Source organism: Polyergus mexicanus, unplaced genomic scaffold (genome assembly GCF_030449975.1).
Source record: "Polyergus mexicanus isolate NDT 795.1 unplaced genomic scaffold, iyPolMexi1.0 SCAF_8, whole genome shotgun sequence".
Taxonomy (NCBI): domain Eukaryota; kingdom Metazoa; phylum Arthropoda; class Insecta; order Hymenoptera; family Formicidae; genus Polyergus; species Polyergus mexicanus.
The window spans coordinates 10,583,479-10,608,577 of NW_027223328.1; the positions used below are offsets into that span (position 1 = coordinate 10,583,479).

The following is a 25,099-nucleotide window of genomic DNA, read 5'->3' on the forward strand; positions in this document are numbered from 1 at the left end:
AAATTATATCTGTTCTTGAAATATATAATAATATCAAGATAATATAAGGCTTATTTTATTTACCTTGATATATGCATTTTACATTTAATATTATAAATATTTTGTAGAAATTGTATGTAACACAATGTACGATTTTAGTTATTCTTGGGATAGTGGGCTTAGAATTACTAAAAATATTGAAATATTTCGATTAAAGTTGCATTTATTTTCGAGCACCTAAGTAAATATAAAATTGTTATACGCCTATATGATTCTGTATGTATCTATATCACTGTCATGTTACTGTGTGTGTGTGTGTGTGTCGCTATATATATATATATATATTTATATTTTTATGTATATATAAACTAACTTCTAATTACATATGAAATAGTAAATGTAGGCTTGAGTGTGTATACAGTAATATATATGGCACGTCAGTCTGTACGTTTAATTACTTAATTATAATTATTAAATACTACTATATGTTATCCGTCAAATTTTATAAATCGTTTTATTGTGTTTGGCATTATTCGTGGCTGATGGCTCTAGCACTACCGTATCATCTCCATATACTTCTGCTTATGTTTGCTCAACATTTCAGTTACTGTTACCAATTGTTTAATCGTCGGCTATAAGTAAGAAATATATTTCTTTATATGTATATACCTTTAATATATCTGTAATTATATAAAATATAGACATACCTGTGTCTTTGACAAAACTTGGAGTTCCTTCAAATGTGAGACACAAATATGATGTAATGTCGCCAAATCTCTTGCAGTGTCGGATACGCTTTTGGTTCTTGGATCTGTACCCTCGGATTCTGGCTTCTCAGCAACATTCTGTATGAGTTTAATTATATAAATTCAAATTTTTTTATTTTTTACTGCACATTGAAATTTTTATGGATAATGCAATATCAAAACATTTATATCTAGCAATAAAAATAAAAAAGACTAATAAATAATATAAAATAAACATAAAATAAACTTACAGATAACTGGTCAAGGAACACTACCATTCGTTCTTTATTTTTGAGTATGAATGGGTTTACAACTTCCATGTATGGTTCTTTTCCACCAAATTCCACTAAATTAGCCAAATTTTGTAGACATTTTGCCACCATGACTAATGATCTGAAATAATTCAAATTAACAAAATAAAAGCATAACATATTGGAGATATTCAAAATTCTATATTAATCTCACATTTGTATAATTTTAATTTATGTATAATGTACCTTGCAGCAGATGGAGGTGGTGGCTCAGCTATTAGATTAAATGACCTAGGATTTAATATGGCAGGGCAGAGAAGGCGCAGAAATATAAATCCACTAACTACCCGAGTTCTGACTAGTCTTTCATGTGGCCACTTAGCAACTACTGCTCTTTGTAAGCATCCACAAATATATCTGAGAGTCCTCGGACAAGCATCGGGACTCGTAAAAATGCTCAATGTAACTTCATCCAATACCTAAAATAAAAAAAATAAAAAGAAAAGTATTATGCATTAACATGATTGTCGTTAAATTAAAATACAATATTGCAAAAAAAATTATATACTTGTAATAAAAATTCTGCATTACTGCAAGCATCTTCTGGAGAATCCATTTTTGTTGGATTTAATTCGCAGCTTTGTTTACTTTCAATTAGTTTCACAATCGTATCACGTAAAGCTGCTTTTAAAAACGAAGTACAAACGGATTTCATATATAAATCCATCAAAGTAGTAGTAAGACTGGCAGCTCTAAACAATGTTGGTGTTTCATCCTCTTTCTCGACCTAAATAAATGCATTTTATAATTATATGCTTATATTTTATGCTTAAACAGTCAAATCATAACTTACTTCTGCTTGATTCAATGAGCGTAGAAGATCTGCCTCTTTTCTTTCGTGCCTAAAAGATTAATGATATAAAAAAATTGATTTTTATAATTAGATGATCGTATAAGATAATTATTTGTACCTAAAAATTCTAAGAAGACTATTTGCCAAGGGTACTCTATCTAAGTGACATACATCCGCTAAAGCCTTGACAACATGCAGTTCCGGATCTAGCAGTAACTGTTGAAGAGGACTGTACTCTTCGGGAGGCATAGCTAAATCGTGTCTGTATCTGTAAAATACATATATACGTATACATACGTAACATACATATACACATATATTATTATTATTATTATTATTATTATTATTATTATTAATATGAGAGACTGTATTAATAGGAGAAAAATAATGTAAATATGTTTTTGAAGTATATTAACGTTTTAAAAAAAGTTCTTAATTTTCACCGTATGCGTAAACGTAATGCTCCCCATTCCCCGATAGGTGTAACTCCCGATAACGGATACCACTCGTCCATTTCTTCGCCATTAGTCAAACTAGCCAATTCAACCGTTAATTCCGCTACCTCTGTGTCTTTGCTACGCTTGCCCTTATTATACAGAGTCAGTGAAAAGGACATAACGTCTGGCGGTACATCCCTGTTGAGTATAAACGCAGTTGAATAAAATTTGTATATGTGAAAACTTTATATAAAAATCGTTCACGTACTCTAGAATAAATTCCTCATCCCAGAGAGGATGTAACCCCGTTTTAACCTTCGTGCGAGCAACTTTAACATTGTTTAGAGCCACTATAATGAATGGACTCGGGACTAGCTTGTATGGAAGTCTATGCGCGTCTAAAATATGCAGATGCAACGAACGTAATTCACGGAGACGAGCGACTTTTGGAGCACGAGTGAGTTGTGATACACATAATGGTTTCAAGGCATTAATCCAATCTAATGCGTTCTCGGAATTCGGGGCAGCCAAGTAAGTTATCGTGGCCAGACAAGGTAATGCGCGTTCAACTAATTGAAAACAATGAGGCCTATCAAATACACTTTCGTGGACCTAAAAAAACACTTGAATAATTCATCTCGCGTTTACTCTAAGGTGTTATTTCCACCATTTGCCCATGAAATATTGTACATGTATGTCATGCATGTTACAACAATTGTATTACAGCACAATTACTTTTATGTTATTAACTTCAATAGGATCTAAGATTTCAATATGCCAATATATGATATACTGTTCCAATTTCTTACCTGGTATAAATAAGCACAACTCAAGTCAATGAGACCTTTTGGCTTAGTTCTCTTAGGATTGTCGTATAAATAAAGATGCGTGTCGGTAGCATCTACCAACAACACAAAATATAATGCTTTCCATTTTTTATTTTTCTCAGATTTCTTTTCCAGATATCCCTGCATTTTAATTCCTTTGTTTTTCTTTGCTCCCGATTGTTCTCGACATTCTCTCAAAGTCGCGTATATTTTCTCAGCATGTTGAATTTCTCTATTTACTCTGACACTACCATCAGGCTCGGTTACCATCGCTTGAACTAAAGTATGGCCTTCCACAATTTGTTCTTTTCGATATCTATGATATAATATCAGTATAAAAAGTTATGTCAAAATTATTTGTATGCAAAATCAAAACAGCAAAGAGTATACCTGTTAATTACAGCATCCAAACATTCAAATGTTCTACCTCCCATTAGGTATCTTACTCCTTTTTTTTCGATTCTGAATCTTTGTATCTGATTGTTTATGTGGAAAAAAAGTGAGTAATCTCCCGGACTGTTGTCCGATGGCCTGACCTATGATAGAAGATATAAATATAAAGTTTACAAGAATAAATCAGAAATCAAGAAAAATATAACATAAAAGAGATATTATTTATAAAATAAAATAAATTATTTGCTTACTAGGAAACTTCCAGGTCCTGCTTTTACCAGCATGTCCACAGCTTCGCTTTTGGTGACATTAGGATGAAACCAGGAAAATACCGTGTTAGGATCTATTGAATCATCGAGATCCTCCACTAATTCCCGAAATATTAAACCCTGTTCGCCAGTTCTATGGGCAGTGACCCATAACCACCCATCACCCATGTCATTGTGCACGAAAAATATATCACCTTTTTGAAAGCTCAATTCATCGGTATCTGGCATTTTCGTATATGGTAATATCGCGACAATTCGTTTCTTATCATTTACTGGTTCAGGGGGTGGTGTTGGGTGTATAAGTCTTTCTCTCTTTAGCAGATCCGAACAATGAGTATAATACGCAACCAGATCTGATAAGCTATTAAATTGACGACCGCCTACAACATTATTTTAAAGTAGGAAATATGCAGGACTTCTGCACGCAAAATTATATAAATGTAGAAAGTTTTACATGTGTCATTTAATTTGTACATTGGAAACACTTTACAAATGTTTTAATTTAACATTATACCTCAAAATTTGACTTGCATCATTTTCAGAATAAATGGATTTCATGTGCTAAAATAAAATGTCTCTCAAATAATATGTAACTGTTAAAGTATATATATCTCTCTAAATTGCTTTAAATATAATATATTACGTATTGAGGATTTTTTGTTAAATTATATCTCAGTCCCTACCAATATAATAATCTCCGCAAACAGCTGTAATTCGAAAGTGATTTATTCCAGTTCTCCCTAAGTAAGATAAAACGTAACTTCCAGGCTTCCTGTCGCTTTCACGAACCAGATAACTACCCATTTTACTCGCATCCCAAAGTCTTTCTTCTGCTGTAAATCTATCTAATCTACCATGATACCATCTGCAAGAGAGATTATATGCTTCTATTTGTTTTGATTTGTTATGATTATGAATGCATTCAGTCATATAATTAGCCTTGCATTAACACGTAACTCTATCCCAAAGAAATCATATATTTGCAAAAAATTAATAAATTATATTTAATCTTACTGATTTTCTGGTGGTGCTGTTAATAAAGTAGCATTTGCGCCATCGGGTTCTTCTGTATCTTGTATATCATCTGGTATATTTTCGAGAAAAGGATCAAATTCATTCTCTGCATTTAACGATTCATTCTGACCACCATCTTCGCTTCCTGTACTGGGAGATCCGCCTTTACTACTATGTTCCATCTATAAAAATGCCATTATATTCGATGAGATCAATCTTTCATTTTTACTTTTCACCGACTTTATTTTATACATATGTATGTGTCAATAATTCGATCCATTTTTGACATGTTACTAATCAGTTTCATTAACAAATGTTATACTAGTATACCAATTCTAAAATAAACAAATGTATAAAGCATGTACATATTTTTAATTATCACGTGCATGCTTAATCGAGGAATTAAGAGTATCGGTCAGACGACACCGATAACGATAGACACCAAGATAGAGAAGTCGTAAATATACAAAGCGCGCTAATAAAAATTGGAAAAGGGGTAAGATATTAAATAAGAGAAGCGTGAGACAATTTGTGTTACGGCGATCGCGCTTCCCTTCCGTGACGCTGTATAACAAAGAAATGACGTGTGGCGGACGATGAATAATACTCCTCGTACATACATACATACATACCTTAGCATTGTTGGACACGCTGGGTCCGCCGCGCACAAATTCCGCCATTCTGTCGACGTACACTCACATACACGCGATTAAGGATAAGAATCGAGCCGGTTAGTTGAACGGCATACGTCCTTATTGCGATATCTTCCTGCGCCGCGCGATTATTTACAAAGGGGCAGGCTCTTATTAATATAAAATATATTGACGTTTGCCGGCAGCCATTTTACTATTGCACGCGCCGACCACGGTATATGCATGAGTAAGAGATAGGCGCTACAGTAGATGACAGCAAGTGATCGGTAACAACGGTAACGCAATGATCGACACGGATCACTATTCAGTGGCGACTCTTTACAAATTCTTGTCTATGCCCGAGAAAGGACGTATTGACTTGACGTATTGATTACCGATGGAACTAAATCATGAAGGGCGTTTTCCAGCAATTAAGATACACAGATGACACAGTGCACTATACATTATCACATGATTATCTGTCAAGTGAAGAAATTTAAAATTCTGTATTTGATGGCCAATCGCGTGATAATGCGTAATACACTGTGGGCCTTTTCCAGCAAGGTACACAGATGACACAGTGTGCTACACGCGATTGGCTGTCAAATACAGAATTTTAAATTTCTTCATTTGACAGCCAATCATATACCTTGCTGGAAAACGCCCGAAGTTACTTGGAAGAGTCCCTATCATAGACATGGTATATCTAGACCGAGCGTTTGCCTTTATTTAAGGAGCGAGGGTAAAGATGCACGTAGAAAAGGACATACTCTGTTTCGTGCCCCTTGCGTTCTCTCTCGCTCGCACATAGCATAGCGTTCTATTTCGTCATGCTCCGTGCGAGCGAGAGAGAACGCAAGGAGCTCGGAACAGAGTATGTCCTTTTCTACGTGCACCTCGACTTCTACTCCTCAACAATCGATCTATATTATGTCTATGGTCCCTATAATATTATTATAGGAGCTCTACTTGGAAGAAGTTGAACATGCCATGCATATATGCTCATGATTTTTTTAAATCTATGATCGTATCGAAACCAGACATCCTGACATCCTGAAATTCTGACAATTGCAGTGGAACATGTGTTCCATCTGAGATAACACATGATTTTACGTAAACGAATGTAATTTTATTAATCATATCGATAACTTTCTTATACATTTCGGGATTACTTAAATAAAAGCTCGTTTATGTAACGAGCTACGGAAACGATCGAAAAGTAACGTTTACGTATATAGTTATAGTTAACTGCATGTGTAAATCTCTTGGTTTACCCGTCATTATTTTTGATACCGTATGCGTGTAAATGCTATACTAGTTCTTGATTGGCTTTTCAATTAGAAAGTTTAACAATGTGCTCCTAATGTTACCCAGATAAAAATACGTATCAATATCTTATTGCGTATAACGTACGTGTTTATTCAAGATATTTGATTCTTGTTAATTTTATGCAACCTTGGTTTCGAAATACAGTGTCAAAGTTACGCTCTGTAAGATCACATTTCCATACATGAATACATTAACATCATATATTGTAAAAAAAGAAGATAAATATCTTGTGTATCTCTATTTGTAGTTAGTTGCTGTTTGGCAGTGGGACAGTTAACTTGTATTTCTCGTCATGATACAAGGAGTAACTAGGAAGCTTTGCAATATCATGCATAAGATTACAACGTTTACGAGAAAAAATTATGGAACAGCACAAATAGCACCGTTGCAGCAAGCTGCTTTGAAGGAACGTTGTATACTTATAGATAAGTTCGATAGACCTATTGGCGAAGCTACAAAAGAATTCTGTCATGAAATTAATGCAGAAGGAAGCGTACCGCTTCATAGGGCATTCAGTGTCTTTCTGTTCAACAACAAAGGAGAGTTGTTACTCCAAAAACGATCCAGTAATAAGGTGATTTATACGTTATATAATATTTTAAGATAATCTTGAATATTTTAATTACTAGTATGAAAATTAATAAATATAGGCTTCAGTTTTAATATATAACATTATGTCTTCTGGAAATTAAGATTCAAAGTAAAATTGCTTATTTATCCTGAACTTTGATTAGATACAATTAAATTAATATACAATATAACTTCTCTCCTACTTTTTGTAAACATTTAATACGCTATAAATGCTTGAAGAACCTGTTTATATGTTTATATAATCTGTTTATCTGTTTATATGACACATCTCTATGTTACATATCTAGATAACATTCCCAGATCATTATACAAATACTTGCTGCAGTCATCCATTGGCAGAGATCCCTTCGGAAATGGAAGAGGAGAACGCTATGGGTATACGCAGAGCAGCTATAAGAAGACTCAATTATGAACTAGGTATACCCAATGATGCAATCAAACCTCATGAACTATTTTATCTGACAAGAATCTACTACGAAGCAATGAGTAATTTACGTTGGGGTGAACACGAGATAGATTACGTGCTCTTTTTGCAAAAGGATGACATCACTATAGATCCTAATCCCGATGAAGTGAGCGAGGTTCGTTGGATGCCTAGATCAGAGATTAAAAACTTCGTAAAGACTATGATACCGTTAACGCCATGGTTCCGTCTAATGTACCAATACAAACTGTTGCATTGGTGGGACAATCTACATACTATACATAAAATGCAAGATCTCGATAATATAAACACATTGTCGAACTAATTCAAGTGAATTTATCGCAAATTCTGATTACCAAAGATTCGTTGCATATATTGCATTTTTGCAAACTGATAATATTCTGTAATTTAAGATAATAAATATTAAATATATAGGATCTATTTGTACCTGTATTTTTTAACTTGAATATTTTATATCTGCATATTTCCATATATATTGTGCAATCCAGATATGGAAAAAAGTAATTTTTTTAATATAAGAAAGTTAGATGTGTTTATAGAAAAATAAGAAAGAATTTGTGAAACCTAATCTTTTCTCGAGATCTGCATAATAAAAATATAGTATTTATACAAAATTTAAACACTTTTTAATGCCAGAGAGCATGCACATATTTTATTAAACAATACAATTGTAACTAAATAAATTTGTTACTATAACATTCTCCGTTTTTATATTTTTTATAACGTGTCTCTTTCATTTTATCCCGTTAGTTATTTATCCAGTTAATTAACTTTTATTCTTGTTTAATATTTCTTATATTTTTGTTATTAATTTGTCATATTATTTCTAAATCATGAACTATACGCGTTTATAATTAATTTTCGTTAATAAATCATAGAATCAGTATAAAATAATTTTTTTTTCTATGTGAAAACAAAAAAAGAATAAATGAGCGCGTTCTGCAGAATAAACCGTTTAGTAGCAACGTAATTGGCTGTTACTTTTAAAACCAATAAGTCAAGAGTGTTGATAAGATGACAACTTAATAGTTGTTTTGCTGAACGTGATCTGAATTTTTGTATCTGATTTTGAGTTTTTGAAGAAAGTTATTTTGAATATAAATATGCTATTGATTATAATATATTGAATTTATATGCCTAATACTTATATTAAGATACAATTTCTTTGACAACCAAATTACAGCTAAAATGATATTATGACATTAATTATATTATATAAATTCTTAATTCTAAAAATATATTAGTATATTTTCCCGATTACGATTATCTGATATTTTGAGAAGTTATTGAATATACTTTAAGACGGATAAGACGCATCTTATATTATATATAGTTAAAAGAATAATATATGATAATAATATAAATACACAATGTATGTAAATAAATTCTATAGTAAATAAGAAAAAACTTTTTAGTTAATAGATACACATAAAATCGAATAGATTCACATTTTATCTTAATATTCAAAAAAATTATCTTTATGTGGGAAATTATGTAATCAAAGAAAGAAAAAATTTATTCTATATATGTATATATTTTTTTTTCTTCATGAGGTATTATATTTTTACCGGTAGTATATACAATATATGTAAACTCATATATATGTATTTTCGATTTATCTTATTCTTTGCAGATATTTTCTATAGGCAATAACTTTCAGATGTAAGAAAGAAAGAGAATGAAACTGTGTCCGTAAAAGAATACCGCGCGAGAAAAATCTCTTACGTTACGTTCCCTAAATTCTACGCGATCGCAGTGAGGGGAAATTAGACAAGTAGAGAGAATAGGATGTAAAATGAGAAGTAACCTAGTTTATAAGTTACGTTATATATAAGGCACGTTATATATTCTCATCATTGCCGTAATCATTAGTATATCTGCCCTTCCCATTCGCATGATCCATTCATGACGTGCTCTTTCGTAGGTGGACTATATATAAACCTGTTTATGTTCTCTTCTTGCTCTTCTGTATCCCGCAAGACATCGTGGATGTATATATATATATATACATATATATATCGTGTACATAATTTTATATCTTCCTTTTGTTTGCACATTAATTTATTACTGCCGTATGGTGCAAAGTGAAAAGAAGTACATGTGAAAGTTTATTTTCTCTCAGCACGCGTATATTTTCAAATATCTGAAAACTTCTAAATCATCTCAAAGATGATGTGTTCAACGACAATTCGGGATAGTATATTTGTTTTATGCTTTATTGTATTGTTTGAAACTATATTGGGCTTATACGAAACAGCACCGCACATAATCGTCTTCATGGCCGATGATTTGGTAAGATATTGATGAGAGTGAAGACATGTACTCATATATATTTATTTTAATCGTATTTGAAAAAATAATATATACATCTTAATAGTAATGAATACTCTAACGAAATTTTTAATTATTCTTTCTCTTTCGTTATTGTTTTTCGGATGTGTAAATGCAATACATAATTGCTATATATTAATCATTATTAAAATTTACGAGATTGATATCGCGGAATGTATATACTTATGTATTTATATAAATAATTATAAAATAATAATTAATTTGTCGATATTTAAAGTAATAAAAATCTTATTTGAAAAAATAATCCAAAATATATTTAGATGAATCAGTTTTATCGATAATGTGAATTGTAGATTGGATAGGTAATCCTTTTTAGATTAAACAACGATGCACGTAGATCTTATCTGAAAATGTGCAACGTAAAACTTTAACAATTTTTGCATCCTTTATTAAAAAAATTAATAAATTGAAATATAATACATATATATATATATATATATATATATATATATATATATATATATACAATATATATATTGTATATATTGTATATACACATGTACAAGCTATCATTTTTTTAAATAATGTCCTAATTTAAAAAATTAAGGATTAGTTTTATAATCAGCCTTTTCTGTTAACGCGTGTATATTTTGCATTGTTAATTTTAAGAGGATTTTACAATTTAATTACAAAGATAATATAATTAAAAGTATAATTTCTTTTCTCTCTCTATTTAAAATTTATAAGGGAGATTTGTCAATCTTTGCCATTCTTCCGTCTCTTTGTCAAATATTTAAATATCCATTCCATATTTATATATTATAGTCAAATAATACTAATATGGAAAAGGAGATAGAGAGAACAAAGTTTTTCAGTGCAATCTTTAAAAATTAACATTTACACATAAAAAATAAATTTTTTAATAAATTAATTTTAAGTTGCCTGTTTTTTTTTTGCGGAGAATATTGAAACACGTCCACAAAGAAGTTAAAAATTATTTATGCCTTATTAATGATTGGCATAAAATGTTGTTATGTTACTGGTACATTGTACGTTCAATTTGGCCCGATTAGTTTGTACGAAAGTATGATTAAAATTATCTGCAGTTAAGTTAATTACCGTGGCTTACGTACTATTCACGCCTCCGCGATCAAGTCGTAGATTGTGACTCATTCCAACTACTTGACGAATGCTAATTCCTATACATCAATTATACTTTAATTCGATCATGTAATTATTATATATTAGACTTCCGGTCCGCCATACGTATGTCCATAGAAGTAAGGTACTTTCTTTCCTTTTACATTTCAATTGCATAGAAATGTTAATAATGCAATGTTTTTGTAAAAGTCAATTTTCTCTATAAAAATTTTCTTTATAATGCTCTCGTAGCGTTATAAGTAAAATTTTTACAGAATTTTACAGAAGAAATTATTTTCTATCAAAACACCGAATTATTAACATTTTAATGTAATTATTGATTATGCATTTTTAACGCGCTAAAAATAAATAATGCTCCAAATTTTTAGGGATGGGATGACGTCGGTTTTCACGGCTCGGATCAGATACCGACTCCGAATATAGATGCTTTGGCGTATAATGGAATTATATTAAATAGGCATTATGTCTTACCATCCAGCACACCTTCTAGAACTGCTTTTTTCACCGGACAGTATCCGATACGTATGGGTATGTATCATTCATCGTGCTTTGTAAATGATAATATCATGAAACAGTATCTCTAAATCAGCGTTTGTCAAATACATTTTGCAAAAGTTTCAATATAAAATTAATAAATTGTTACTATTATTTTTATTTTCTTTAATTCAGAAAATATATCTCTTTCTGTGCAAAAAATAGAGAAAATAATTTATATATTGTATATTATTATATATGTATATTATAATGTTTATGACCGGCTCTGACACAAACGATAACAGGATGTGTCAATCTATGGCGCGTTTAAAAAATTAATGCAGCATCCACGCATCTTTTTGTTGTATGCCTATATTGCGTAATGTTGCTTCATACAGGTATGCAGGGAGAAGATATACAGGGTGGTCAACCCAGAGGGATTCCTCTCAATGTAAGGATATTACCGGAATACCTACGAGGTTTGGGGTACATGACGAAACTGATCGGAAAGTGGCATGTGGGATACTACACATCTCAACACACCCCTTTACGTCGGGGTTTCGATTCCTTCTTTGGCTTTTACAACAGTCACGTTACATATTATGACTATAAATACTCCTTTCAGGTATAGCATATATGTATATCCCGATTATTTGAGCCAATTATTATTTCGTAACAAATTGACATGTAATCAAGATAATGACCATAAGATTCTGTTGCTTTTTTTTTCCAATATTACATTTTTATATAAGTAACGTAATAAAAATTAATCAAATACACACGATTCTCTCTTAATAAAGACAATCATTATAATGTTATATAGCGAAAAGATAAAAATGCAAAAATAAGATCAAAATATTTTACTTGTATAACGTTGTAATTTATTTTTTATTATTACACATTCTGTTGTTATACTTCGATATTTTTTTTGTATTAGAACATGAGCGGATATGATATGCATCGTGGTGATGATCCAGCTTACGGACCAACTAAAAGATACGTGACTGATCTTTTCACCGACGAAGCGGTCAGGATCATTCAGTATCACGACCCATCTCGACCGCTCTTTCTCCAAATATCGCATCTCGCTGTTCACGCGCCTCTCGAGAGTCCGCACGATTACGACTACCACGATAGACAGTTTAGGCACATTCGGGAAATAAATCGTCGCAAATATGCTGGTACGTATTATTACATTGCTTTTAAAGGTGAGATAAAAAATATCGGTCGTATCTAAATATTAATTTCATTATCAGTTACAATAGAAGTTTATATAAAATAAATAAATTTGCAATATTAATTTAAGTTAATTGATAGAATTTTAGCATAAGAATTGACAGAGAATATTTATGAAAAAAATAATTCATCGTTTTTTAATACTTTATTGTTATTCTGTTAGGAATGGTATCGCGATTAGATTATTCCGTTGGACGTGTCGTTCAGGCCTTAGGTAGCCGAGGGATGTTAAAGGATTCATTGATCCTTTTTCTAACTGATAACGGTGCAGCATCCATTGGAAAATTCCGCAATTACGGTTCTAATTACCCCTTGCGAGGTGTATGTATTTTAAATCACACACATCTGATATAGATATTGAATCGATAAGTTCATGGCATACTTGATTACACAAATATGTCCATTAATCAATTTTCTCTGGATAAATAGAATAAGAAATATATTTTATTTAACTTATATTAAATAATATTAATTTTACTTGAAACTTATTCAAATTATATTTAATTTTTTTATATTTGAACATTTCTAAAAAAGTATTGTACGTGCAAACTTATGGATCATTTTGATAGTTTAAGAGACAGTAAAATAAAATCATAATTCATATGACGATAGATGAAATATACGCTGTATGAAGGAGGTGTGAGAGGAGTTGCTGTACTATGGTCACCAAGATTGCGTAAGACAGCACGTGTATGCGACGATCTGATGCATATAACCGACTGGTTGCCGACTTTATATACTATCGCTGGTGGTAATGTGAGAGACTTGGGAAAGATCGACGGAGTCGATCAGTGGTGCATGTTAAATAACAGTCTACCGAGTGCCAGGGACAAGCTATTGCTTAACATCGACGAGGTCTCTAAAACCGAGGGGGCCATATACAAACAATTCAAGCTTCTTCGGGGTACTTATGTGATTAGAATTATTGGACGAAATTATGATATAACTTACGCATAAAGAAATAAGTTATGAACAAATTATCATGAATTATTATATGAATGATTATAATTATTTTAGTTGAAGTTCTAATTCATGCATATAAAGAGAAAATTTAGAATCATAAAGTATTATTAAGGAGAAAAAGACTTTAGATTTTAAACTGTATGTTAAAAAGTTTAAAAGTACAATCCACGCGCAAACTCATAGTTTTTTAACACTCATAAAATTGTGATTTTCAACAGATACGGCGTTCATAATAGATAGCTCGTTCATTTATTGGCAATAATTGCGCGTTCTTAGTATATTTAGGAAAAATCATATCTATGTCTCAGGATCAATCGAGGACGGATACTATGATGGTTATTATCGAGATATCGAAAGAATCATGCCTAATGATCCCAGGAAAAACCTGGACTCGCAAGAAGATATGCCACCGTACACCGACACCGTTTTAAAGAGTGTGGTGTCGCAGAGCATCACTCGTCACCTGGGTGATCCGGTCACTCAACCTAGCACGATGATTCGATTACGGCGCGAAGCAACTGTCAATTGCCGACCTAGAGACAGTTTCATTACATGCAACGTTACCGAATGTCTCTTCGATATCAATAACGATCCCTGCGAAACGAAGAACATCGTCGAGCAATATTCAAGAGTGAGAAAGCATTGCATTGATGTTAAATTTGAAACTGAAACTGAAACTAATTATCGAGATCAATATTCTTCTATGTCTTAAACATATAATCAGTAAATGTTTCCAATCAGAAAGTATTTTTTAAATTTTATCAAGACTTAAAGGATTAAACTATACATTATTTTAATAACAATGTTTTATTTTTCTTAATAATAATTAATTTTTTTGTATTGTATAATTGCTTGTCATAGTTTAGACTTTGATCACTTATTGATCAAGATAGCGAAGCTACGAATCACTAAGTTAGATGACATCTTGTACAATAATTTTCCTCTTTGCAGATCTCTCGAGAACTGGATAAATTCTTGGAACATTATGGGTTTATCGTTAAGAGACAAATCAAGATACCAGTAGATTGGATGGCAGATCCAAGAAGAACGAACAATACGTGGGAGCCATGGGTAACATCGGGTGGAATTATTTTGAACAATTCAGCGGCTCAACTGGTTAGCTTGGCCTATTGTGTTCATATCGGGATTATTCTCGTAACAGTCACGTGCAATAGTTTTATTTAAGCGAATGTTAAGCAAAATATAATTTCAAGTGCGAATTTCATCAATTAATTGAGGAAAAATACATCGATCAATTTAAAGCAACTCAGCGGAAATCGATTTATCGATAGAAATACCTATATTTTAGTTTATACCTTCTCTTCTTCTTCATACATTACAAAAAGATCACGCTGTTTTTTTAATAAAATGCGTATATATATTTTACAGCATATGGTAATGCGTGTCTGCAATAAGTTTATTTTTAAATGAATAAATTATAATATATAGATATGTTAAGTACGAACTATGTCCAAACGCTTCAGCGAATTATTTAACATTTGTATAGCGTTTTACCATGTCGCTGAATATTTTGACATAGCATTATGTCAACGTCTTCTTATTATTTTGCTTCGTATTATTCACTTCACTTATTCATTTCATTTTGTTCATTTACGCTGCAAAATAAAACGATGACAGATGCACGAGATGGTTTATTTTATCATATCCGTTCGACAAATAAAGTCGAGAAAAGATTTTATCTTGGATAAATAATTTCAGATAATTCGATAATATTTCTTTAATTTTTTAACATTTTAGTTATCAAGTTTTTAATCATAATTGTGTGATTATCAACAGTTTCGCACATTTCGAGTACGTATCGCCTCTATAGAGTGTATAGTATTTCAGCTATACTGACAGAAAGATATCTATTAATGCACATGAATTGAAAGTTGCTTTCATTTTTTTGCAATTATGCGCGTAATAAAATTGAATGCACAATTGTAAATAGAGCCTGAACAGATTTTTTGTTTGTTAAAATAACGGAGCGCTAATTTAATTTAGTTTAAATAACTAATTGATTCTGCGTTTATGTTCACCAATCTTCATTTGAAAACGCTATTTTTAAACGTACATTTTTATCAAATTGTTTAATTTGCATAGAATTAAGCAACATTTTATAAAAGCAAGATATGTATATTTATTTTTCATCTTATCGTTAGTTCAACCATACTTCTCTGAATGTGAAAGATAATACTTCAGATCAAATTTATCTTAACATGTGATTCATGACAGCATTATTTGAATTTCTCACTATAAATGAAGCTATTACATAAATTTAAAAAGATGGAATATAAAAATATATTGATACTTCTTTTTTAATTGATACTTTATATTGTTATTTTGATTATAACATGTAATTCTTAATATATAGTCTTCTAATTATAAATATTAATTTATGATCGATCATACCAATAATATATGATAAATAAACACGTATATTAAAATATTATTTGGATATTTAATGTATGATTAATAAATATGTATATCAAACTTATTATTTGAATTTTAATGTATCCTGATAAATTCTTCGAACATCTTCAGATAAGAGTATCGCGTAAAAGTTTTATTTGAAACAATATATTTGCATAAATAGATATTACATGTTAGAGTATATATCCAAGGTTATATGTATGTTGTACCCAACAGCTGCGATATAAAAAGATAAGATAAAAGATAAATATTTTTAAAAAACTCTGTTAAAACGAGATAAGATAAAAGATAAATATTTAAAATAAAGCTCTGTTAAAACGAGATAAGATAAAAGATAAATATTTAAAAAAAAGCTCTGTTAAAACGAGTTCAATTAGACTGTAAACAGTTTACGCTATGTGAATCATAATAAAGACCATAATCAGGTCAGTAAGCATCTGAATTGCTGTCAGTGTATAAATTTAGCAATGTATGTCTAAAGCTAGCGCTATAAGCTAGCGCCAGACTATGCGCGTATTCGCAATTCGTGATTCGTAATTCGCGATTTGTAAACTGTACAAAGAAATCTGATTGGTTGAATTTGACGAATCTTCCACTATTCACGAATTATAAACGAATCGCGAATACGCGCACAGTCTAGCGCAAGCTTTACTCTTTACAGTATCAAATTTAATGCGAACTCGAACGGTCATCGCTGACAATCGTTCGACCGTCGAATGATAAAATCGTAAATAATTCTAGATAATGCAAGATTATATGTGAAAAAAAGTGCTCAATTTATGTGTATGTCGTCGAACGAGAAGATTATTGTAATTATCCATAATTAAATGTCAACATAAATTAGGATATTAAGAAAGATAAATTGTAGTTATCAGTTGATTAATCGCCAATTTTAATATACGAATATTATTGCTATATATGTATACATAGTGCATTGCGACATCGATCATCTAAAATTTAATGTGTGACATTTTGTGAGTTTGATTAATTTTGGCGATCTCATCTTATCAAATCGATAAAATTTGAAACAATGATCTTCAGAAGAACAGATTTGTTAGTGTACGTCTTTGTGATTTTGAGTGTCCCATGTATCTATTTTGGTTTAAAATATAATGTTTCTAATATACAGCCACCTAACATCGTCGTCATCATTGCTGATGATCTTGTAAGAAATTATTTTTATTATATATATATAATTGCATAGCTTAATATATTTATGAAGAAATCTAATAATAGTTAGAAAGAAATTTTTTTGTCATAGATTTTCTTAATGTTTATTTTAAAAAATATATGATTTAATTAACAATTCAATTCTAGAATATATGTTCTTCTTAAAAATTTTTTTGTATGTTAAATACTGTTAAGATTAATAGGAAATTTTACTTTCCTTCAAATCATATATCTTTTATTACTTTTCCAAGTCTCCCCTTCTTAATGATTCTTTAAAATTCAGTTTCAGCGAAACACGTTTCTGTAATAATATATAAGATACATAGATAGACAAAATTACACGATGTTATATTTAGTCTGCTTGTTTATGAAGTTGACTAACGAGTTATCGCATTAGCATTAATTTTAAAATTTTGCAACGAGAGATATACGAGAGATAGTAGTCATTTAGGAAAAAATAAAAACGGTTCATAAAATAAAGGCAGCTTATATTCAAATGCACCATTAAATATAGATAATAAAATGTAGTTCGTTATTACATATTTTGATAATTATAAGGGATGGAACGATGTTAGCTTCCACGGCGCCGATGAGATTCCTACACCGAACATAGATGCTCTCGCATACAATGGCGTGATACTAAATCGACATTACGTATTACCGATATGCACACCATCGAGAACAGCTTTTCTCACTGGGAAATATCCCATAAGAACGGGTAATCTAATTAAGCATATTTAATAAGGTGGCATATTTCATTGTACGATAAAGGAAACTTTCGAAAATCATTTGCATCTTATTGCTATTGTTTATCGATAAAGATGTTCAAAATTGTATCAACTTGATATTCCAATCCAGTGATAATTTTCTCGCGAAAAAGTTCATATATTTCTTTATTTAAAATTTATATCTTTATTGATTCTCTCAGTAATGATTATAATTTTATGTTACAGCATAAAAATACGCTTCAAAACTATTTATATAAAAAGAGATCAATTAAAATTTAACTCAATTGAAATGTATCCAATATTTAGGTATGCAAGGCTATCCCTTGCGAGGAGCTGAGCCACGTGGTATACCTTTGAACAATATTCTTTTACCCGAGCATCTTCGAAAATTCGGATATGCCACTCATCTGGTGGGAAAATGGCATGTTGGTTATTATACAAGAAATCACGGACCTACTCGTCGTGGTTTCGACACTTTTGTTGGATATTATTCCGGTTTCATCCAATATTTCAATCATATATTGTACGAAAGTGTAAGTTTTGTGTTATTATTTGGGAAAGAAGGTATTAATATTATAAAATATCTTGTTAGATGTATATACATTATCCTACAATGCAGTAATAACAGGATTATTATTTGCCACAACTGCCGAAAAATTTGATCATTTAGCATAGATATAAAATCGTAATCGTAGTATCGCGAAGTAATAAAGTTTATAGTTTTCTTTTTTATCACACATTACGAATAAGTAAATTATTAAAAAATAACTGAAAGTAGACACAAAATTATTTTACAGGGACAATTTGGCTATGATTTGCATCGTATCGTAGGTGATAATCACAGGATTGAATATAACTACGATTATATGACTGACCTTATAACCGATGAAGCTGAAAATATTATTTCATCACATAATTGTGCGAGACCTCTATATTTGCAACTAACACATCTTGCGCCCCATTCTAGTGGTGTCCAAGACGCAATGCAAGTATGCAATTGGACAGAAACGAATACCACTCTCGGTTACATCGAAGACATAAATAGAAGAAAGTATGCAAGTATGTTACGTAATATCCCTTTTTTGCTTGCAATTATCATAAGTATCGCGTTAACATCTAAACATGAAATCAAATTTACGCGAAAGATGAGAAAAATTGTGTTTCTTTTTCTTTTATGTTTATTTAATCGTAATTTTAAGATAATTTCTTAATTCATCAATTAGTTCTATCATTTCAAATTGAATCAAGTATAAAATAATTGTTCATTAATATTACAATGTATGCGTTTTTGCTAATACCAATGATTTGATTTTATAATGTTTGAAATTATAAACGGTTGTCATAAACGGTTGTAGGTGTCGTTGTCACATTAGATGAATCAGTCGGCCGGGTGATCGATGCTCTGAGAAGGACAGATATGTTGAAAAACTCGATCATCATTTTCATAGCCGACAATGGAGCACAAACTGAAGGAGAGACGCAAAATTTCGGATCTAATTATCCTCTTAGAGGGGTAAATGCAGTTTCGTATAAACATATAACGAGACTAATTACGAGAATAATTTTATATTTGATTTATATTCGCACATATATTCGCACAAGTCAGCGTTATGTCGAAAGTTTGCGAAAATAGTTATTTAGATAAAAAAATTACGACAAGGGAAGATCTAAGATTTATACAGATTCTGAACTTACATATAAAATTAATTGAAACGATTTATTTATTTCTAGTTGAAATTCAGTCTCTTCGAAGGAGGCATCCGCGGCGCGGCGTGCATCTATTCACCCTTGATTGATCATCCCTCGAGAGTTTCGACTCAATTGTTTCATATTACTGATTGGTTGCCGACATTATATTCCGCGGCTGGCGGTAATCCGAATGATCTGAAACAATTGGATGGCATTGATCAGTGGTCCGTAATCAAGAGCGCGAGAGATGAAAGCAAACGGAAGTCAATTCTCATAAATATTGACGAGAAAATTAATAGCGAAGCAGCATTAATCGGATCTTATAAACTCGTTAAAGGTAAAGCATATATAGGAGTAATATATGAATAAACTTTTTTTTATATATTTCATATTATTTATCATCATTTAATTTTGAATAATTTTCCCCCTTTTATTGCGTAGCGTAAAAATAATATGAAAAATATATACTTGCGTATTTTTTTCTTTCTGATATAGATAAGTCCGTGTACCAGAAGTATTATAATTATAGCGGTAACAACGCATTGTATCCCAAGTACAATGCAACCAACGTACTAGCGTCCCAAGCTGCGTCAGCTATCGCGAGTATTTCGACTTTTGTGTTAAATGCAAGTAAAGTAATGCAGCTACGGAAAGAAGCCACAGTAGTTTGCAAGAATTTTACGGATTTCTCCAATTGTACGAATCGCACCTGCTTGTTCGATGTCTATGAGGATCCTTGTGAAACTACGGATGTGTCCTCGATGTATCCTAAGGTTATATTAAATTAAGATCCGAAAAAAATATAAATACATATTTAATATTTATATCTTAAACAATTAAAAAAATAGATCAGTAAAAATAGATTATAAATTATATATAAAACTTTTAATATGATCGATACGTGTTGCGAGAAATTAATAATTTCTAATCTGAATATACATGAATGAATTCAAAAGTCTCACGGAGACTTTTTAGAGAAAAGAGAGAGAGAGAGAGAGAGAGAGAGAGAGAGAGAGAGAGAAAGAGTTACAATAGCTGTGCCAGTAATATTGCATTAAAATAGTAATGATTATTAAATTAAGCGTGCCAGTAAAATGTGTATCCAATATCCATATTTGTAACTTCACGATTGCTAGGAAAAAAAATAATTCTCTCGCGAATTATTATTATGTAAACGTCGGTACTCATCGTCGGTATAGACGAGATGGAAGCGATAGCAGAGAGATAATTCAAGAATACGTCGTTTCATTTGCAGGACGTGGAGAGATTGAACATGTTCATCGACCGCTATAAATCGGTCCTCATGAACCAGACGAACGCACCCGTCGATCCGGCTGGCTTTCCGACTAAGTTTAACGACACTTGGATGCCCTGGTTGCCGGACGACTATCAGCGAAATGCATTTCACGATGAATGAAGTTACGCCGTGTAACGACGCTTCATTCGTCTCGGATTATGAAGTGGTAAAGTGCTGATCATCTTGAAAATATAACAAGAAAAAAAGAGAAGCAGGAGCATACTTCGCATTAATAATTTCTGAATAATTACCCTTAATTTTGCGTAATTCATTTATATTATTATATTTTAATATTTTACAATATTAAAATACAATTTTGATAAATTCAAATTTTTACCATTTAAATTAATACAATTTTAATATGATTTATAAATAAATAGAAAATAATTTATTATTAATAACATTCTTTATTCGTGACAAGAAAATTGCGAATATTCCTGAAAAATCGCTGTCACTACTTTGTATATACGGTGATTCAAAATTGCTATCTATTATACAAAATAATGGTAGTGATTTTATGAAAGATTGAAGATATATTTCTTGTTAAAACATAGAAATTCTCATAAAAGAATGCCGAGATATATTACAAATTGTTACAATTTTTCATCGTTACGAAAAATTAATGAATATTTTATCGAATTTAGGATAAAATTAAATTTAAGATTCTGTTGAAATAAGATTGATTTAAAAATAAACACAAAAAGAGAGAGGTTTTATTATATATTTTTAGATTCGCGTGAAGATTTATTTTCATTTTTAACAGCTTAATATCTCAATTTGTTTTGTGAGCATTTATTTCAGATCTAAATAAATATTGTATCCTTAACGTTTCATATGCTAATTGCGAATCACCCTATATATCTTTATTAACGGCGTAGCGGGTGTTGACCGTAGGATGTAGAAGGGTGGCAAAAAGTTTATCGTTGGTGGGACAAAACTCTTCTTTTCACTGACGTTATTGTATAGAGATTATGCAGATGGGATGCCGTCGTTGCGCGCTGAGAAGGTTGATATCTATTTAATTACCGGTATCGTATTAATTAATCGTGTCTCATGCAAATAGAGAATTTTGAACTTTTGCGACGTCCACTTTGTCGATGAACGTGAATCTACAAAGTACTGTGAACTTTTCTCTATCTTATATTTCTATTATCAATTATCTATATAATAATTATGTTTCTATATGTTTCTTTTTATCTGTAAATAAAATAGTTATTCGAAATAAATGCTCAGAAAAATTCTCTCTACAAAGACCTCTACTTTAGACACTTTATACCAATTTGTCACTCAATTCACGTAAAAGTCTTTTCTATCGAATATAATTAATAGATGCAAAAAAACAAAAAACTCGTTTCTTAATTAATTTCATCAAATTGCGACAATTATTACGAGATATCTAAAAGGGGAAGGGGAGAGGGTAGTAAGTATAGTCGATCTTCGCGCGCACATCTCTTTATATTTACAAACACGGTCCATTTATCATCTCGCGTTTAATATTTCAAAAACGGCTATACTTGTTAAACGTTCTTTACTGCCGTTCTTCGCAAGCCCGCAGCGCTTTCGAGCCACGAGACGAGGGATGCCGGCTCTAAATTCTAATCTAGGGCCAACAGCGAGACCTTTTCCTTTGCTTCTTCTTTTATATTCCCGAGGCGCGGCTTTACGGCTCATTTAGCAATTCGCTTATTTACAGGCAAGAAATCGCAGGCGCGTATACGCGTACGTGTGGCTTTACGCTTTGTTTGTGCGTAATCACGAGAAGGGGATGGTATGACGACAAGGAAGAGAGAAAGAGGAACAAAAAGAAGCAAAAGAGATTGGATGAGAAATAGAGAGACAGTGGGTGACGGGCTGGGGAAGGTATCTTCACGTTCTACGATCGCAGAGGAAGGGTTTGAAGTTTAAGTCGCTTTTAATAGCGAAGCAGCTGTTGCCGGATCTGCTTGTTCCTTTTTTATGGCCGATGTCTTCGGCGAATAATGCCGGGAAATAATCTAGAAGGGAGCCGCTCTTTCTCTTTCTCTCTCTCTCCCTCGATTCTTCTTTCTTTTCCACTAATAAAACTTTATTTTTAATTCGTTTATTTTTGATACCGTTGCACCACAATCCTTTGTGTCTTTAACTTATCATATACCGATCTAATTATGCGCTTTAATATCAAAGTGTATTATTACAATTATATATCTAGTCTCTTTAATTTTAAAAGTTTAAAATATGAAAATAAAAAAAAATGGATAAATATTAATATCTTTTAGCAATCTACTTTTCACTATTCCAAGGAAATCAGTATCCTTTCCCATAAACGAAAGGATTTCTCTCGCGGTGGAAAATACATGAAGTATCGTAATAAAATAAAAGAAAATAAAAAAGAAAATAAAGAGAGAGGTTACTTGAGATCACGAGAAGATAATTAGACAATGTTAATACGGGTAAAAAACTAAACAGAATTGATGGCGTGCATAATACGGTTGCGCGTTAAATTTTTACAGATCCGACGTTCGCATGTTGCATTCACTCGTCCACTTACCTGTCTCTTAAATTAATGAGGTATAAACGCATTGCGCAAACTGCAAAGCGAGTATAAGTTAATGTTCCATTCATTCCGCAAACCGAGGGATATAAACAAAGAGTTATTTCTACTTTTGTGTTCTATTTTACTGCACGCGAGGATCGCCGGTGGCAAGAAATCTGCCGTCTCTCGAAATACGTATTTCTGCGCAATATCGATAATTGCTTGGTATTCATTTGCGTATCACGTTTCCGAGGCTTGCAAAAGTGATCTATCACTTGTCGCATACGTCAGTTTTTTTTGTTTTTTTTTTGTTATTCTTAATTTCTACCTGTGAATAATACGAGAATGTGCGTTGACATTTATTAACTTACTTTGTAATTAGAATAATTCGGACATTCGTATATCGCAATGTCGATTTGTAAGTAGAGCGATATTAATCGCCTAAAAATAAAAATAAATACATTTTAATTGCAATACAATTAGGTACGATACTGTTATATAATTTTTATAATTGTAATAATTGCCTTACAATAATAATAGAATATCCTTCTTATATATTTGAGAATTTAATTTAATCCCTAAATAATAAGTATATACTTGACATCCAATCAATAAAAAACTTGAAGATTCTGTAAAGTATATTTATTGCAATTTTCTCTTCACGTCCTTAATTCTCTCAGATGAATACTTAAGTTTCTGTTACTTGTTATGACTTCTCTGTCAAAGCTCCAGACAATCTCCAATCGAGGCGAACTCACTTTTCACTGCTCATCTGCACTAATTTTGATATGCTTTATTAACTGGAGCATCCGCGATTTCTTTTACGCGGCTATGTGATATTTTCAGGTTTATATCGCTGCGGGCGAACTCGCTTGTTGGGTTCCGCGTGCAGAGGACCGGTGGATATAAGTCCGAGCCCAAACTTAACGACGTAATGAACGTCTGACGGAGGATTATTTATCGACGGCAACGAAAGGGGCAGCGAAAGGGCCGGCCAAAGTACCAGCCTAAGAAGAGTAGAAAGGAAGACGAACGATCGACACCGTGGACAAAATTGGCGCGGTAATTAGCACAGGGCAAGTTATGAGTTCTTCTAATTGACGCACTCGATGAAATTCGCTTGCTAACTGTACATCGTTGATTGAAATAATACGTGCGTGCAAATTTGAGAAAAAAAAAAATGTGTATCCGAAAAACTTAGAAGAGATAAGCTTAAAATTATAGATTTGAAATATTTATTTCTAAGCGCTATAATAAGAATAAAAAGATCCATTTACGATTGTTGATCGATAATAATTCAATAAGTAATAAATTTACGTTGAAAGTTAAAAAATTATTTAATTTTTATAAAACAAAATATGTCTTATTTTTTCAAATA

At 31.6% G+C, this 25,099-nt stretch overlaps 4 protein-coding genes across 7 annotated transcripts; 3 read left to right on the forward strand and 1 right to left on the reverse strand.

Moving 5' to 3' along the window:
- Positions 1 to 168: 168 nt before the first annotated feature.
- Vap (RAS p21 protein activator vap) lies at positions 169 to 5,641 on the reverse strand. Its single transcript, XM_070299811.1, has 15 exons — positions 5,402 to 5,641; positions 4,770 to 4,951; positions 4,439 to 4,620; positions 3,738 to 4,135; positions 3,484 to 3,629; positions 3,076 to 3,409; positions 2,535 to 2,878; positions 2,273 to 2,464; positions 1,948 to 2,097; positions 1,830 to 1,878; positions 1,545 to 1,763; positions 1,223 to 1,455; positions 977 to 1,118; positions 687 to 824; positions 169 to 611 (listed from the first exon to the last, which is right to left on the reverse strand). Exons 1-15 carry the CDS (start codon positions 5,447 to 5,449, stop codon positions 534 to 536), a joined length of 2,835 nt encoding a protein of 944 aa, XP_070155912.1. The 5' UTR covers positions 5,450 to 5,641; the 3' UTR covers positions 169 to 533.
- Positions 5,642 to 6,378: 737 nt separating this feature from the next.
- Idi (Isopentenyl-diphosphate delta isomerase) lies at positions 6,379 to 8,361 on the forward strand. 4 transcript variants are annotated; one of them, XM_070300083.1, is made up of 3 exons: positions 6,379 to 6,524; positions 6,978 to 7,304; positions 7,609 to 8,361. In XM_070300083.1, exons 2-3 carry the CDS (start codon positions 7,023 to 7,025, stop codon positions 8,068 to 8,070), a joined length of 744 nt encoding a protein of 247 aa, XP_070156184.1. In that variant the 5' UTR covers positions 6,379 to 6,524; positions 6,978 to 7,022; the 3' UTR covers positions 8,071 to 8,361. The 4 variants fall into 4 exon arrangements, with proteins under 4 accessions (XP_070156184.1, XP_070156186.1, XP_070156187.1 ...); XM_070300085.1 differs by having other exon boundaries at positions 6,379 to 6,514; XM_070300086.1 differs by lacking the exon at positions 6,379 to 6,524 and adding an exon at positions 6,605 to 6,620.
- Positions 8,362 to 9,851: 1,490 nt separating this feature from the next.
- LOC138935537 (arylsulfatase B) lies at positions 9,852 to 15,271 on the forward strand. The gene is made up of 8 exons (XM_070300189.1): positions 9,852 to 10,058; positions 11,588 to 11,747; positions 12,092 to 12,318; positions 12,631 to 12,874; positions 13,093 to 13,250; positions 13,542 to 13,833; positions 14,201 to 14,523; positions 14,844 to 15,271. The coding sequence occupies exons 1-8, from the start codon at positions 9,936 to 9,938 to the stop codon at positions 15,075 to 15,077; spliced, it is 1,761 nt and encodes a 586-aa protein (XP_070156290.1). The 5' UTR covers positions 9,852 to 9,935; the 3' UTR covers positions 15,078 to 15,271.
- A 2,040-nt stretch (positions 15,272 to 17,311) lies between these two features.
- Positions 17,312 to 21,467, forward strand: LOC138935413 (arylsulfatase B). Its single transcript, XM_070299972.1, is given in 9 exon segments — positions 17,312 to 17,490; positions 18,054 to 18,213; positions 18,530 to 18,756; positions 19,021 to 19,282; positions 19,579 to 19,736; positions 19,955 to 20,249; positions 20,408 to 20,685; positions 21,168 to 21,304; positions 21,306 to 21,467. Coding segments are annotated over 9 exon segments (1,734 nt in total). The 5' UTR covers positions 17,312 to 17,355; the 3' UTR covers positions 21,388 to 21,467.
- Positions 21,468 to 25,099: the final 3,632 nt, after the last annotated feature.

What these genes read in the sequence shown, in the direction of transcription:
- LOC138935537 (XM_070300189.1), top strand. Translation starts at nt 9,936, where the DNA reads ATGATGTGTTCAACGACAATTCGGGATAGTATATTTGTTTTATGCTTT. An exon ending in ACAGTATCCGATACGTATGG is followed by an intron (nt 11,748 to 12,091) that starts GTATGTATCATT and finishes TGCTTCATACAG; the next exon opens with GTATGCAGGGAGAAGATATA. An exon ending in ACTATAAATACTCCTTTCAG is followed by an intron (nt 12,319 to 12,630) that starts GTATAGCATATA and finishes TTTTTGTATTAG; the next exon opens with AACATGAGCGGATATGATAT.
- Idi (XM_070300083.1), top strand. Translation starts at nt 7,023, where the DNA reads ATGATACAAGGAGTAACTAGGAAGCTTTGCAATATCATGCATAAGATT. An exon ending in AAAAACGATCCAGTAATAAG is followed by an intron (nt 7,305 to 7,608) that starts GTGATTTATACG and finishes TTACATATCTAG; the next exon opens with ATAACATTCCCAGATCATTA.
- Vap (XM_070299811.1), bottom strand. Translation starts at nt 5,449, where the DNA reads ATGGCGGAATTTGTGCGCGGCGGACCCAGCGTGTCCAACAATGCTAAG. An exon ending in TTGCGGAGATTATTATATTG is followed by an intron (nt 4,136 to 4,438) that starts GTAGGGACTGAG and finishes ATAATGTTGTAG; the next exon opens with GCGGTCGTCAATTTAATAGC. An exon ending in AAGTTTTGTCAAAGACACAG is followed by an intron (nt 612 to 686) that starts GTATGTCTATAT and finishes TCTTACTTATAG; the next exon opens with CCGACGATTAAACAATTGGT.